The following is a 14,094-nucleotide window of genomic DNA, read 5'->3' on the forward strand; positions in this document are numbered from 1 at the left end:
TTATGACTCCCCCTAAGCACAGACATGATAAGGACTTAGAAAACATCTTGGATCTTTTCAAGCCGGCAGCCCCCGAGGCTTTGATGTAGATTGCGTTGCAGAATAACCCAATACTTTTATCGTGGGGTTGATACTCGGCTTGTTTAAGCACATGCCTCTAGGAGCGGGTTAGATGCTCAGCGCTCGCTCCCGAGCGAATTTGCGTTGCTGGGAAGGAAGCAGGGACAGGGGAGGGGGGTGGCACCTTGTGCCAGGCTGGGGACCCGCCGTCCTGCCAGCCCCGGCCAGCTTGGCCTCTTCGCACAGGTGCCGTTGGGCCTGAGCTCGCATCGCCCCCGCTCCCCTCCGGGAAACAGGAACGTAAGCAGAGAAAGGGGTGGAAAAAGCCGGAAAGAGGGATGGAAAAAGCTGTCCCAGGGGCCAGCCCCTCCCGGAGAGCTGCTCGGTGTGGCAGGGGGGACCAAAGGCTGACCCCTGCCTCGCTGCACGGGCTGGGCATTGCTCTGTTCCTGTGGAAGTCCCTGGTGCGCTGCGACCGGAGACCCCGGGACACCTGGATTTCTTATTTTTTCGAAGTATCTTTTTGAAATGGCAAGGGGAAGAGAAGCCGCCATGCACGTTCTGCCCGGTCGCCGCCGGCACGTCCCGCCTGGTGAGGCCAGGGCCTGATCCGGCCACGGGAGCCGTGAGTCACCGGGCAGCGCACACCCGCGGGGCGGCCCCGACGGCGGGGGCCCGGCGTGCGGGACGGCGGCGGACCCGCTCCCGGGGAGGGAGCCCAGGGCTCGGCTGTTATCGCCCCCTGCCCCCCGAGGACACCCCGCCCGCCCCTGTACGGACGCTCCCTGGAGCACGCAGGGCCGTTGTTATCTTCCCCGCCCCCGGCGGCACCTGGCGTGGGGGATGTCGTGGGAGCACGGTGCTCCCCAGCCGCTTTTGGCTTTGCAGCAAAGCACAGCTGGGCCGGGCTGGGCACCTCGAGGCAGGGATGTCTTCCAGCCCCCAGCCCTCACCCAGCACCATGCCGCTCCTGGGGAAACCACAAGCCCTGGCCCAGCTGGCAGGACGGTGCCCTTCATGCACGCATTGACCCCCATGCCAAGCAAAACATCAAATTCCAGCTACCAAATGGTTTGCAGGCATTTGCCACCAGTGAGTCCATGGACTATCCCCCTTCCCCCTGCCCCAGGGGCAATATAAGGGCTGATGTCCTCATTGCGTTCCTCACTGATTCATTTCCTACATCTCCTGGCTTTGAAATACAACCTTGGCAGGGAGGTGATTCAGGGCCGGTGGCCGTGTCCTCCCACACGTCCCAGCAGTGCTAGTCCTGCTGATTTATCCTGTTCCCAGGCCTTCCATGGCAAGATGCTATGGGGTGACTGCCCCACACCGCCATCTCCCCTCAGCCCGTGATCCATGGCAGGCCCAATCCAGCAAGCCTCTTCAGTCAGCAGAGGCACGGGGTCAATCTGGCCCATGTATACCGTTTGTTGTTTGTGAGGCCGAAGGTTTTGAAGGCTGTAACTGTACACATCCCTGTGGGGCTGTGGTATTTTGTGGATAGCATTTCATGGTAGGCAATGTGGGAGTCCAAGGCAGACAGCTGTCAAGCACTTCCTTGGCCTGGCAGGGAGCAGGTCAAGCCTCCCACATGGAACTTTTCCTTATTGTGGGGCTCTAAGAAGACAGGAGAAGATGCATCTTTCTCCACGGGCAAACCTATTCCCTCCAAAACAAACAAAAACCTCAGTCCTTTTGGCTCCAAGGAGAAACTGGTGCCTGACTGCTTTCCACCAGCTCCCATTTTCTCCCAGCTGTCTTCTTCTAGTTCCTGGGAGGGGGGAGGAATCTCGCCACATTTTTTCTGGTCTGAACAGAGGCCCCGAAAGGAGTGAAAGGCAGGGCCAGGCTGGGATCTCGGGGGCAGGCTCCCAGCCGCGGCCCACAGCGCCCTCCTCTGGCCGCTCAGCTCCTGGGGACCAGCCCCGGCTCGACGGGTTCCGTCCCGGTTTAGCTCCGCAGCCCCTCTGCACCCAGGACATCGTCAGGCACAGGAGGCTTGTCCAAAGGAATTCCCGGTCCGCATCAGGTAGGTTGTCACTTCTCCAGGAGAAATATGGTGGAAACTAGAGCTTGGCACCTCCTTCTTTTTAGGATCTGAAGCCTCCAACCCTCTTCTGAGGATGGGGATGTCATAGCACTGGTGGGACCAGAGGGCTGTCATTAGAAGAATTCTGGGCTTTCTTCGGCTGGAAGACAGTGATGTCCCCACAGCATAGGGCATGGAGGGAGGGGAACCCTAGTGCAGAAGGGAAAAGGCACCTCTGGGCTCATACGGACAGCCACAGCTGAGTGCCAAAGCTTAGCTGCAGTGCAAAGTAGATGTATATAAGATGAGTAAGTAGGAGTAGGTAGCACATGACAGGAAGAGGGGGCCACTGTCAGCATCTCCCATGGGTTTTCATCCTAACTAAGTGGTATCTAAATAAACTTAATTCCATCCCAGTCTTCATGTGCCTCTGTGAAGCTGGCCACAGGAGCACAACCACTTCTCCACCTCTCTCCAGGACACAAGTCTTCAAAATTCCTTCTCAGCTGAGATCTGATCCAGACTGTACCCCAAGGCACCTACACTGCTGCTAGGGGTGTTGCTGTATCAGTTTTCCAGCACAGCCTTAAACCCCTAAATTTTAATATTGCAGTGACCTCTAAGGCAGGATCCCTGACCTGAACAGCCACCCTTGTTTATCTCATCCCCGGGAAGCATGTGAGGAAGCACGAATGCAGTCCAGGTCTCGGACAACTGGCTGGAAGGGGCTCCTTCTGCACCACCCCACAGCACTGGGATGCTCACGAAGGGAGATAAGGAGCTTGGGCTCAGGCCTCACCTCTTTCTGAAGTTATTTGTGGTCTCCTCAAGCACAGGTCTGGGTGGGTCTTTTTGTGCCTTTTTTTAAAGCTGGTTTGCTTTGCAGGGCCTAATTAATTAGCCATTGATGAGGGAGGGAAAGAGGCAATGATTCACTAGCCCAGCAGTGCATTTAGCTGGGAAGCTGTGCCACTGAGTACTTCGTCTAGTTCAGTGTCTGGGAGAAGGCGGCTAAGATCTGATGTGGCCAGCTGCATGGAGCATGACCTAATCCAGTCATCTTCAGCCTGCGCCCCCAAAATACTTTCCAGCAGAAGTGTGGCATCTTAAAAAGTAAACTATCTGCAGATAGCTCTGTAGCAAATACGACCTTGGATTTCTCCATCCCCTTTCACAGATCCCTCCGTGAACATGTGGACAGACAACCACTGCTAGTCTGCATGGCAGGGTCACTTCTGTCCCCCTCTTCTGGTTCAACTCACGATTAGCCTCAGCTTCTGCCGGAGGGACCTCAGGGAGCCCATCCCAGGTACCCCAAACCCGAGGGTGAGATGTGTTGGAGAAGCACCTCCACTTTCTCTTGAACTGGACAGAGAAGGGGCTTTTGTTTGTTTGGTTGGTTTTTGGCGTCCGCTGCCTGTGACACACGGGCACAGTAGTTTGGGAGAACGCACCGCGGGCGGGGGCTGCCCGCTACCTGGCTCAGCCCCTCAGTGCTGCGTTTTGGCTGTGGGTTCCCTTTGCCCGGCCCCATCGCCCCCAGCCCGGCCCCCGGCCCCCGGCCCGGCAGCGGGCGGCACCGCAACGCGGGGGCCGAGCGCCCCCCAGTGCCGGCTGCGGCGGCGGGGCCGTGCGGGGCAGCTCCCTCCGCCGGCGGGCTGCAGGCTCCCCCCGGTGCCGGCTGCGGCGGCGGAGCCGTGTGGGGCCGTACGGAGCTGTGCGGGGCCGTGCGGGGCTGTGCGGAGCCGTGCGGGGCAGCTCCCCCGGCCGGCGGGCTGCAGGCTCCCCCCGGTGCCGGCTGCGGCGGCGGAGCCCTGCGGGGCCGTGCGGGGCCGCCCGGGGCAGCTCCCCCCGCCGGCGGGCTGCAGGATCCCCCCGGTGCCGGTTTTGGCAGGGAAAAGGGAAAAACAATCGGTGCCAGTTCCTCATCTTTCAGTTCGGGGCGCCGGGTATTCCTGCCTTGCCCTTTCCTCAGTGCTAACGGGGAGAGCGCGGTGCCCTTTGCCATTCAGCGCTTTTTATTGCCCTCAAGCCCTTCTGCTCCTCCGCCCGGTTTAATGATTGCTGAGCCTTTGTCAGTCTCGGCCTGGCTTGAAGCATCTGGCTTAGACTAATGGCATCTCTGCTGGAGGTCTTCAAACAAGGTTAACCCTCTCCGGTCACTTCAGGGGGAATTCAGCGCTTTCTCCAGAGAACCTGCTCCTGGAGGCACAGACCAGGGGTCTGGATCCTAACGAGAGAAATGTGGGCATTTTCCTCTAAGAACTGTGAAACAGCTCCTGAAACAGCATGGGCTGTGGCTCTGCACACACCTCAGGAATGGACCAGCACCTTGCGAAGTTCTGTTGGAAGCATCCTGGAAAGGGAATGTTGCTCCTAAAAGGTACCGTTCTTCACTGAATACCTCCTGTAGCTTTGTTCCATCCCTCTCTGCTGTGTGGAGAAGCAGATGCACAGCGACATGTCCGGCTCGCACAGGAGGGTCTCCCTCCTAACTGTACTTCCTCGCACACAGTCGTGTTGCCTGAGCTGCTTTTCATGTGTGCATCATGTGGAGTTTGTGTTCGCTCCAGGCTCTCTCTCTGCCTTTACATTCCCAAGTCTCAGCTCAGTGGCAATGATGGGGCCAGATGACCTCTGTCCACTCCTTTTTTAATCTTGTGGAAAAACATTTGACGCAACTCCCTGGCATGTTGTAAAACACATGGGATTCCCTTCTGCTCGTCTATGAGCCAAGTTCACATCTGCTTAGCTTCCAGGGCCAGCTAGGCTTGGATGCATCCATCGCAGCATTAAGCTCCTCTAGCTCTGAAGGCTGAAAACTCCTGCCCACACAAGACATTCGGCTCCTGCTTTCCAGCTGGTTCAGGCTGTGTGTTAATAGTGACATCTTGCTGCCGAACAATTTGAAATTGTGTTATGAGTTTGTTAAAAGTCATATCTATTTTCCAGAAAATGCAATGTTAAAGTTTTATTTTTGCCTTTATATTTCCAAATTATTCTTCAGCAGTTTATATCTGATTAAAAAAATCAATGATTCCTTGCTAATTCGACAATGTTAACAAAAATAGGCAAATCATAATCATTGCATTACAACATTAATTATTTTCAGACAATGTTAGTAAAGAGCAGCTTAATTTATGTGATAGCATATTCTATCCAAACCGTTATTCATTTATAACACTTGCCACTGGAAATCCTAACTGCAGTTAGCATCTTGTAAAATGTAAAAGAGAAGAAAACCATTAATTCACATATTGTCAACTTGATTCACCGTGATGTAGACAGACATATCCCGTTAAGTCATTATGAAAGCCGCATTTATGAATCCCCACACCTCACAGTGAAAATAAGCATGTCTTTTTATCTATATTAAAACTCCAGCAAGCATCAGGTTATTGTCCTGGGCATCTGGGAGAAAATTGAAGAGACATACTCTCATTTTCTTGCAGCAGGGTTCATACACCCAGGCTAACTTCTGGGAATAGGAAGCGATGATATTACACTCCTAAATTGCTACGGAAGATAATTTCTTCAAAATTAAACATTTCTATTTGCTATCAAAACACATAAAGCCCAAAGAATGGAATTATTGGTAACTCAGTTGAAGTGAGACTTCCAGTTGGAGACAGCCACCTGGATTTCTGGATTTCTAGACCAGGGAGGCAGAAGGTCATCTCCAAATATCACTCCTTCTGCTTGTTTTCAATGCTTATTTTAGGTAGGAAGGAATCACTCGCTGTAAATGAACTCACCTGAACTGGACACCTATCAGGAACTTCACAGCAATTGAGATGTCTGGGATAAGACAGTTATACACACTCAAATTTATAGTTCTGTGTAAAACAAGGCTGCTATTTTAAAATCTGGGGATTTAAAGTTGGCTACTTTTTTTCCAACACTTACTGACAGCTGGAGCTGAAGATGTGAGTAGCGCTTCTGGAAATCACACCAGTTCTCTCTAGATGCATAGGCTGTGCTTGTAAACGTTGACTAAACCCCCATGGATTTTCTTGTATTTGTTTGAAATATGGCAAGAACATTCTGAATTCAATGCATTGGCTAGACACTATTTACATAAAACCAGGAAAAGAGACATCCAGTTGTAGAGATGCAGTGAAATGACCATTGCTTTTGTCTTGCAATAGAAGCATTTGCTGAATTCAAAGAAACGAATTGTGTCTTCTCCTCAAAGTAACATAAACATGGACTGGCTCATAAGAAATGTGAACAGAGCAGCAGTTTCTTTTCTTAGTGGTGGTTTAAAACATTTATGCTACATGGAGTTTATGAAAATACTGAGACCAAATCCATAACCCAGATTATTTTTCAACCTAAGAGTCTTCATGCTGGAGCACAGCTGTAGATGGCAGAGATTCCTCATCCCTGCTTACACATGGTTTAGTTTTGATGCTGGAACTGTGTGTAGGAATATTTTTCTTCATATTCTGGTAAACCTAGAATTGGGAAGCGGAAATAAAAGATATCTTTTGTTATCATACTTTGAAAACTGCTTTTCTCCCTGTGAAGCAGGCTCTTGTAAGGCACAGCCCACCTCCTCTTGAGGGAGAATCACACTCATGTCTGCCCATTTACTTCCCACTGACTCCAGAGGGAGTCCAGGCAACTACCTATGTGAAATGGATTTTATCCAGCCAAAAAGAGCTGGGTTGAGGAGGGGCACTGGACTGCAAAGGAGCATTTTTATTTTTTTTTTCTAGCTACAGTGCTTTGAAGTTGCTCATTAGTTTGCTTCTATGCTCAGCAGCTTCTGCCAGGCTAACAGCCTGCAGAGAGGCAAGAGTCATTTTTTGGCTATGGCTCTCCACATCCCAAAAGGTTTGCAGAGACACTGTATTGGGAAACAGTGCGTCTAGCCCAGAGGGATACACAGGTAGGAATTGGTAGTTTAGAAAGAAGTTGCTTATTTTTCCTGAGGAAGAGAACACAGTCTGGTAAGGATGGAATATGACTTCCTCAGATGCTGTTTATTATTTTGGCCTTTGAAGATGACATATGGTCCGCTGTCTGTGAGGACATGGCAGCACATACCTATGGTGGCCCCCCCATGAAATGCCTGGCAGGTGGCCCAGGCTCAGCTATCAGCATCACCAAAGCCAACTGCACTGGCTCCTGCACAACGGAAGCACATTGCTACAGCACAGGCTGAGAGATTTCAGCCTTACAGAGTCCTGGTGCAAGCAGTGGGAGGAAAGAAATGCTCATCAGGGAGGTCAGGATTCCTTCTAATGGCAGAAAAAAAATCTCCAAACTCTTACACTGGTCCATGGGCAACGTATTCATAGCACAGTGGTGCATGTGAATAGAAACCAGAAGACTACTTCTCAGCTCATGGTGATCCATGTGGCTACATACACACAAAAAAAACCCAACCCAAAAACCCCCAACCAACAAATTTTTCTTCTCTTTGTGTTTACTTACAGCTCCTTCTGCCTTAGCCAGCTGACAGGCAAGAGAGGAAACCAGCCAAGAAAAAGAGGGTCTTTTCCTGGAGTCAAGGGCCCAACAAGATTGCATCACGCGATAGCTGCAGGAGCAAAGAGGTGATACAGAAAACGTGTTAGCAGTTGGATTCTCTGTAAGTGACTACATGGAAGTGGAGAATTTAGATGGGAATCACAGGGCACCAGAATGCTTTTACAGAAAGAGGCCAGATTTAGCATGTTGCATCAGAGAAAAAGATATAGAAAGATAAGGATAAAGGGTGAAATGCAGAACATGGCTTTACCAGAGTCCTTAGTTAAACCCTCCTTATAGGATTGTGGCCAGAATTTTACCCTGGCTGGCTCATACTGGCACACTAATCTTGTTTTCCAGCTTCCATACCATACAGAAAACGGTAGGCAGACAATTCCTGTCTGTTTCTGGGGCTGAACTTTCTCCTTGTGGACTCTCTAGTTTTGAGGACACTTTTCACGGAAATTCTTTTTATGTAATTTGACATCACAAAAATATTTCTGAAGTTAAAAAACCACCTTCAAGATTTTGCAGTTTCATCAAGGACCAGTGCAGCACCTCCCTGCTAAAGTCACTTGCAAACTTACTAAGTCAAAAGGTTCTCTGATATTTATAAGCCCTACAGCAATCTTTCGTGGGTCAATCTGTCAGATTCACCTGTACCTTTAATGCCATTACAGTTGTTACATGGAGAGGATAAAAACAGTGTAGTTTCATAGCAAGGCACCGAGTCCCTAGATCATGTATGAAATGTTTGCCAGAAGAGCTCAGACAACCCAAAGCCCTTCCCTTTCCTCCAAGCTCCAGGTCTCACGGTTCTCCATCATCTTCTCTTCTCCTGTCCCCTGGAGTCCACCTCTATCCAGACTCCTCCCAGGCACAGAGGCATAGGCTGAAAATCATGTATGAGAGTGCAGGAATAGCTCCCGCCAACTCTTCCTTAGCAGGGTTTTTCTCTATAAGGAACCCTAGCCTCCTGGAACTGAATCAAACATGCTAAAGCTCAATTAATAATAATAAAAACATTTTAAAAATGTCACCAAAGATTTAGTTAATATCCAAAATGAATATGGTATAACATACTTCTTGCAAAAATAAAAAAATGAAAGAAAAAAATAGGTCTGTGATCTGAGAACGAGAAGTGCCCTGGGAAAGGAAGGCACAATTAAAGATAATAAACTAGTCCTTTCAAACACACATAACCTTTAGTATTGATCACTTCTGCTTTAGGACAAAACCTGCAGGATCAAGCAGTCTATTTCAGAGTTAGAGGAAGTACTCACCTTTTGCAACTTTTTTTGAGCAAAGTACAGTGTACAATAAATAAAAGATCAAACAAACAGTGACCTAGTAAATATAAATTCCCATGCTGTGCATTACTCAGGAAATACACTTACACATCTTTTGTAGCATAGTACGGTTGGTCCATTTTAAATCCACTTTGTATTAATTTGTAGAAGTTCGTATCAACCTGAATGCCAGGGTAGGGATTTACACCTGTGGAAAATATTGGAAAATACGTGTTAATTTGGAAGCTGCCGAAACAAAGCACTGCTCGTTTGTTGCATTACAGAACGTACCCAAAGAGAATATTTCCCATAGTAATATTCCATAAGACCAGACATCACTCTTCATTGTGTACGTCCTCTCGAACAAGCTTTCAGGAGCCATCCATTTAACTGGTAAACGAGCCTGTAGAGAGAGGGGGAAAGGAGACCAGGTCATGCTATGACACAGGCTTTCTGGGTGACTCACTGTAGTTCTCACTGCTTGAGTAGGATCAGTTCATGTTTGATGTGTGAAAAGCTGGGCTTCTCTTAGCCCCTTTAAATTTCCCTTATGGAGACAAATAGGCACTTCTAAGGAGCCAATTAATCTCATCCATTTTAGATGACTATTTAAGGAAGAGATGAACTCAGCCCTGGAAGAGCCTTCTTCCCTCCTCTGACTTCCAAAGTGACCAGCCTAGATGGAGATGCCCACACCACACTTCTTCATATAGCCAGAGGACCTGGTGTACCCTCACACATATGCTATTGTCCCTATGCTATTATTGTCTCTAACAGTAAACAATTCCTAGCACTTCCATCGATGGGTTTCAGTGTGCTTTAGTAAGGACACGGGTACCATCTCATTTACAGTACTAGCTTGATTAGGTTAATTATAAGGTAAGGATTTGCATTTGCCAGGGGCAGGAAAAAGTGAGATTTCTGCATAGTCTGTACAGATATCTATAAAGCTAACAAGGAATCTGAAAATGAAAAGTTTCACTTTCTTGGTTCCTTATCATTCTTACAACGATATGAAAAACAGAGAGCACTCAGGAACTTACATTGCCCCTGACGATGTAGTTGGAGTCCTTCACTACATCTCTGGCCAGGCCAAAGTCACAAATTTTCACCACTTTTCCATGGGTCACTAATATATTCCGGGCAGCAAGGTCTCTGTGAATGCACTTAGAAGGAAAGGAAGGATTAACACTCTGCAGCATTTGGTGTCGGAAGAAGATAGTCCCCTTGTCTCAGGCACAGCTCTCTGAACTGGTGCCTCCTTCCACTTAAAAAGTGTGGAGAATGGGCAAGCTGGACAGACCCTGGTTGCTTGTGGCAAGGGGACGGGGACAGGGACAGGGCAGGCAGAAGTGTGCAGCACAGCCACTTCTTACTCGGGGTCATGCCTAAAGTTGCAATCCAGTCTTTGCTGTAAAGCCAGGGAAGGAGGTATAGTTCAAGCCTGCCACTGAGTGTCTCTGTTCTTCAGTCTGCCTTCTATAGACTGACCTATTTTCACTGTCTTTTCTATCTAAACCCTTCCCCATACCGATTTGGACTCAAGGAACTCCATTCCTTTGGCAATTTGATAAGAGAAGCAGAGAAGGTCTTCAAAAGTAAGCACATTGAAATCCTCTTCTTCGTCCATCTGTCTGCTTGCATGCTTAATTTTATCTGTAAAAAATAACCAAAAGTATGAGTTTTCCATGGGCTTCCTCACTCTTTGATTAATTCCACTGACTGTTGTAAGGATTTTCACATGCCTCTACCAAGAACAACATCACAAAGAGCATCCACCTTTTGCACCCTTTTCCCAGACACAAGATAAAGGAACAAGCATTTTCATTCTCAAATATTATGTGTAGCATGACCAGAAACATAAGCCTCTGGTCTTAAGTGTTGTTGAATCCTTTTCCAGCAAAATTCCTGCCAGGAGGGGGAAGAGAGACATATGATAGAAAGGGGCCTCCTGTGTCACTAAATCTAGTCTAGTTAGGTCAATAATGTAATAAACACAAAAATAACAGATTCGCCAGAGATAAAAGGAGTTAGCTTCTAACCTTCCTCAGAACACAGCACTATCCTTTTTGATCCAGATGTCACATTTACATTCTGACTTCTCTGCATGACCTCAAATTCATCCTCTCTGCACAGAGTCATATTCACACTGTACTTCGGGTGAGTTCCTTTCCTGGAATGGGTGACACATTTTCAAAGGTTACACATGGTGTATCACATAACCTCCTGCACGTAAACCCTTTTGCAGTGAAAAAGCATGATCAGTTATTGCTATCAAAAATCTGGGTGCAGAGATGAGTCTTCTCAAAACTGGGAAGAGAAACAAGAGGTTGTTTGCGTTTTGCAGTCCGTTGTGAAGAACATAAGGAGAAGCAAATCTCAGTTCCTCCTCAGTCAGTCATTGCTTCTTAAAGTATGTGAAGGCATATTCTCAAGAATTCAATAATTTCTTCAGTTTACAGCACAGCTGAGAATGCAGCTTAAAAAAAAGACGGGAGCTTTATAAAGTATTAAACTCACCAAATGCTTTACCTGGAATTTTTGTTCAAATGGATATTGTGGTAAAAGCTGAAGTTGTGATCTTTAAAAATATCTGTCAGTGTCCAGTGAAACTTCTCTCTCTTGCTCCTTAAGTAGTTCAGAAGATCACCATAGCAACAGTATTCAAATATCAAGTAGATTGGTCCTGAAATAGTTGGAAATGTAAATGTCTCCTGCTATCTATAACACCTTCCCCATTAAAGCCCTAATGATGCCTCCTCTTCTCCCAGGATTAATCTGCATTAAACATTCCAAGCATCATCCTTCCTGGGTAGATAACCTGTACTGATAGGCAGGTAACGTTTACGGACTGTAATGACTAATGTCCTGTTGGAAAGTCTGTGTAGCTGATTGTTCCCTGTGGTGCATCTCCCAAGGTGGATTGCACCTATGAAGGCACAAAGATCCTTCCCCATACCAGTGGCACTGGGGAGGACAGCACAGGCCACGAAGATGCAACATATTGTCTAAACCATACATGGTTCAAGCAAAAGATGACCCTGCTAATTATCTTCATGGTGTAAATTGGTATCCTTTGACCTATGCTCTTCCATTTATCAGCACTACCTTCATGCTTTAGAAATACCCCTTTTTTTTTCCCCGTGGAGGCCACCTGTAACCCAAGTGTACTGGCAGAGGGGACCTATAGGAGGGAAAGACCTTGCAAGGGGATGTGTCTGAGTGGAGCACTGCTCAGGCTACTTTCTCAAGGAAGGAAAAATACCTCCAACTCCTGACCCAGGCAGGGTCAGAGACGAGCCACAACAAGCCATCAGGAGCAGAATGAATGGCCCAGGAGCTCAGAGTGGTCATGCATCACCCCTGTGAAGTCTTACACTGGCATCACCACTTCTGGCTCAGAAAGACTGACTACAAATTTGCAAACATTTCTGCCAGAAGACCCCTGTCAAGCAAGGTAGGGCACATGGAAAAAGCCTGTAAGGTCTCTCAGAGAGTGGATGTGAATGTCTTGAGAACCATGCAAATGCTTCGGAACATGGGACTTACATAAGGCTGGAAGTGTTCCTGCCCTACCCCACCAGACTAAACAGGTTCTTCCTTGCAGGTCTCCTGCCTATACCATCACATCTTGCCAAATTTTTCAGAAGGCAGTGGCAGCCTGTATAGTTTCAAATCAGCTAAAGCCACCACTAATAATCTATTTCTCTACTTTCCCCTTACACCTCAAATGTATTTGCGTGACAGTATTGGTGTTGATGCAAACTGGGGAAATGAGTTAACTGTCCTCTTTGGTCTTTCTGATAAAATAAATATCTGTGGCAGAAAATCTGTTAAGTTTTTTAGTGGCAGATGTTACAATTCATGATATGAACAAATGCTGGGTAAAGCCCTGCCCTTTCCGCAAGGTGATCTGTGCTTTAGCCTCTCTTCAGCCGCTCCTGTTCACTGTTGCACTTGGCCAGAGAAGGAGTTCTTGGGACAAGAACATCTGTGTACATTGCCTCAATGATAACATGAGTCACACAATAATTAATTAGTGATAATATCTTGCCACTTTCATCTTAGCCCATCTTTGCTTAGTTCTTTCCACCTGCAGTTTACTTTCACATTCAGTTCTTTAAAAAGCTGTCCTTCATTTTTATTCACTTCTTTCTTTTCTTTGGGTGTCCCTCCCACCCCTCCTCTTTTCCAGTTTCTTTTCTTTCCTGTCTAGTTTTGAGTCGTTCTTCCCTTTCTTTCTACAACTTCACTGTTCGGTAAGCCACATGATTTAAAAAAACCCCACCTCTATAATTTCTTATGTGAACATAATCATGTGGATACAAAAGTACCTTACACCAGATAAGTTATTGCTTTTCACATAATAAACTGGCCCATATTAGTGCCATCACCACTATAATAGTAAAACCTCTTCTATAGAAGGGCTGTTGTTTCACTTCATGCAAGTACAATTAGAAAGGAACCATTTCTGTAGACATGCATGGCTTTAACTTTGCTTTCAGTTCATCTTCATCTTATTTTGGGTCAGCAGAGAACAGCAAAATTGATTGTGCAAAGACAGGATTCAGAGATGCAGAAAGAAACAGCAGCCTAAAGAACAGGTGACTAATTATGGCCTGAATGTTTTTAATACTGCTTTTAATGATCAATTTTTGATACTTCTTTTCTGTTCAGGAGTCCTCATTAGTCTGAAGGTTTTAATTGGTACCTTTCCACAATTACAAGTTACCTGACATGGTACAAGCTCCTAGTAGGTTCACAATATTTTCATGGCTTCCAATGTGAGTCATCATTTTCAGCTCAGACATCAGAGCATCTTTTTCTGAAGCATCAGGTTTTTCTGTAAAAGTAATAACACAGGTTGGGAAATCTCCAGCAAAGAAATAAAAATGTAAATGGTTGCGATCCTTTGTTACATGCAAGTCTTAATTTCAAATTAGTTGGACTGACATTATGTTTGAGAACATCCTAAAAAATCGTTGTACAGTATAAAAAGATTTAGCCAAAGGTGGACACTAAATGTGTGTGTGAGTGTGGATCATTTGAATGCTTGGGAAAGCAGTCATAAAATGTTAATATTTTTCATTCTTGGGCTGGCAAGGAATGACAGCAGTGTATTAAGGTGTTCACAAGCACAGAAAAAAATGGCAGTCAATCCTGTTGGAGAGAAATGCCGAAAGAAAAAAGATGTCTTAACACGCATATGGCATGCAACCAGCTGCAATCCAATAG

At 47.0% G+C, this 14,094-nt stretch overlaps 1 protein-coding gene across 1 annotated transcript in view; it reads right to left on the reverse strand.

The window, feature by feature from the left end:
* Nucleotides 1-5,052: 5,052 nt before the first annotated feature.
* FLT3 (fms related receptor tyrosine kinase 3) overlaps nt 5,053-14,094 on the reverse strand; it is a 46,884-nt gene continuing 37,842 nt past the window's right edge. The window contains exons 16-24 of the mRNA XM_037378420.1: nt 13,592-13,702; nt 11,392-11,545; nt 10,902-11,032; nt 10,391-10,515; nt 9,903-10,025; nt 9,151-9,262; nt 8,968-9,067; nt 7,535-7,640; nt 5,053-6,549 (exon numbers count right to left, since the gene is read on the reverse strand). Of these exons, the coding sequence (XP_037234317.1) occupies nt 6,427-6,549; nt 7,535-7,640; nt 8,968-9,067; nt 9,151-9,262; nt 9,903-10,025; nt 10,391-10,515; nt 10,902-11,032; nt 11,392-11,545; nt 13,592-13,702 (1,085 nt within the window). The 3' untranslated portion in view covers nt 5,053-6,426. The remainder of the gene's footprint in view (nt 6,550-7,534; nt 7,641-8,967; nt 9,068-9,150; nt 9,263-9,902; nt 10,026-10,390; nt 10,516-10,901; nt 11,033-11,391; nt 11,546-13,591; nt 13,703-14,094) is intronic.

Source organism: Falco rusticolus, chromosome 2 (assembly GCF_015220075.1).
Source record: "Falco rusticolus isolate bFalRus1 chromosome 2, bFalRus1.pri, whole genome shotgun sequence".
NCBI lineage: Eukaryota > Metazoa > Chordata > Aves > Falconiformes > Falconidae > Falco > Falco rusticolus.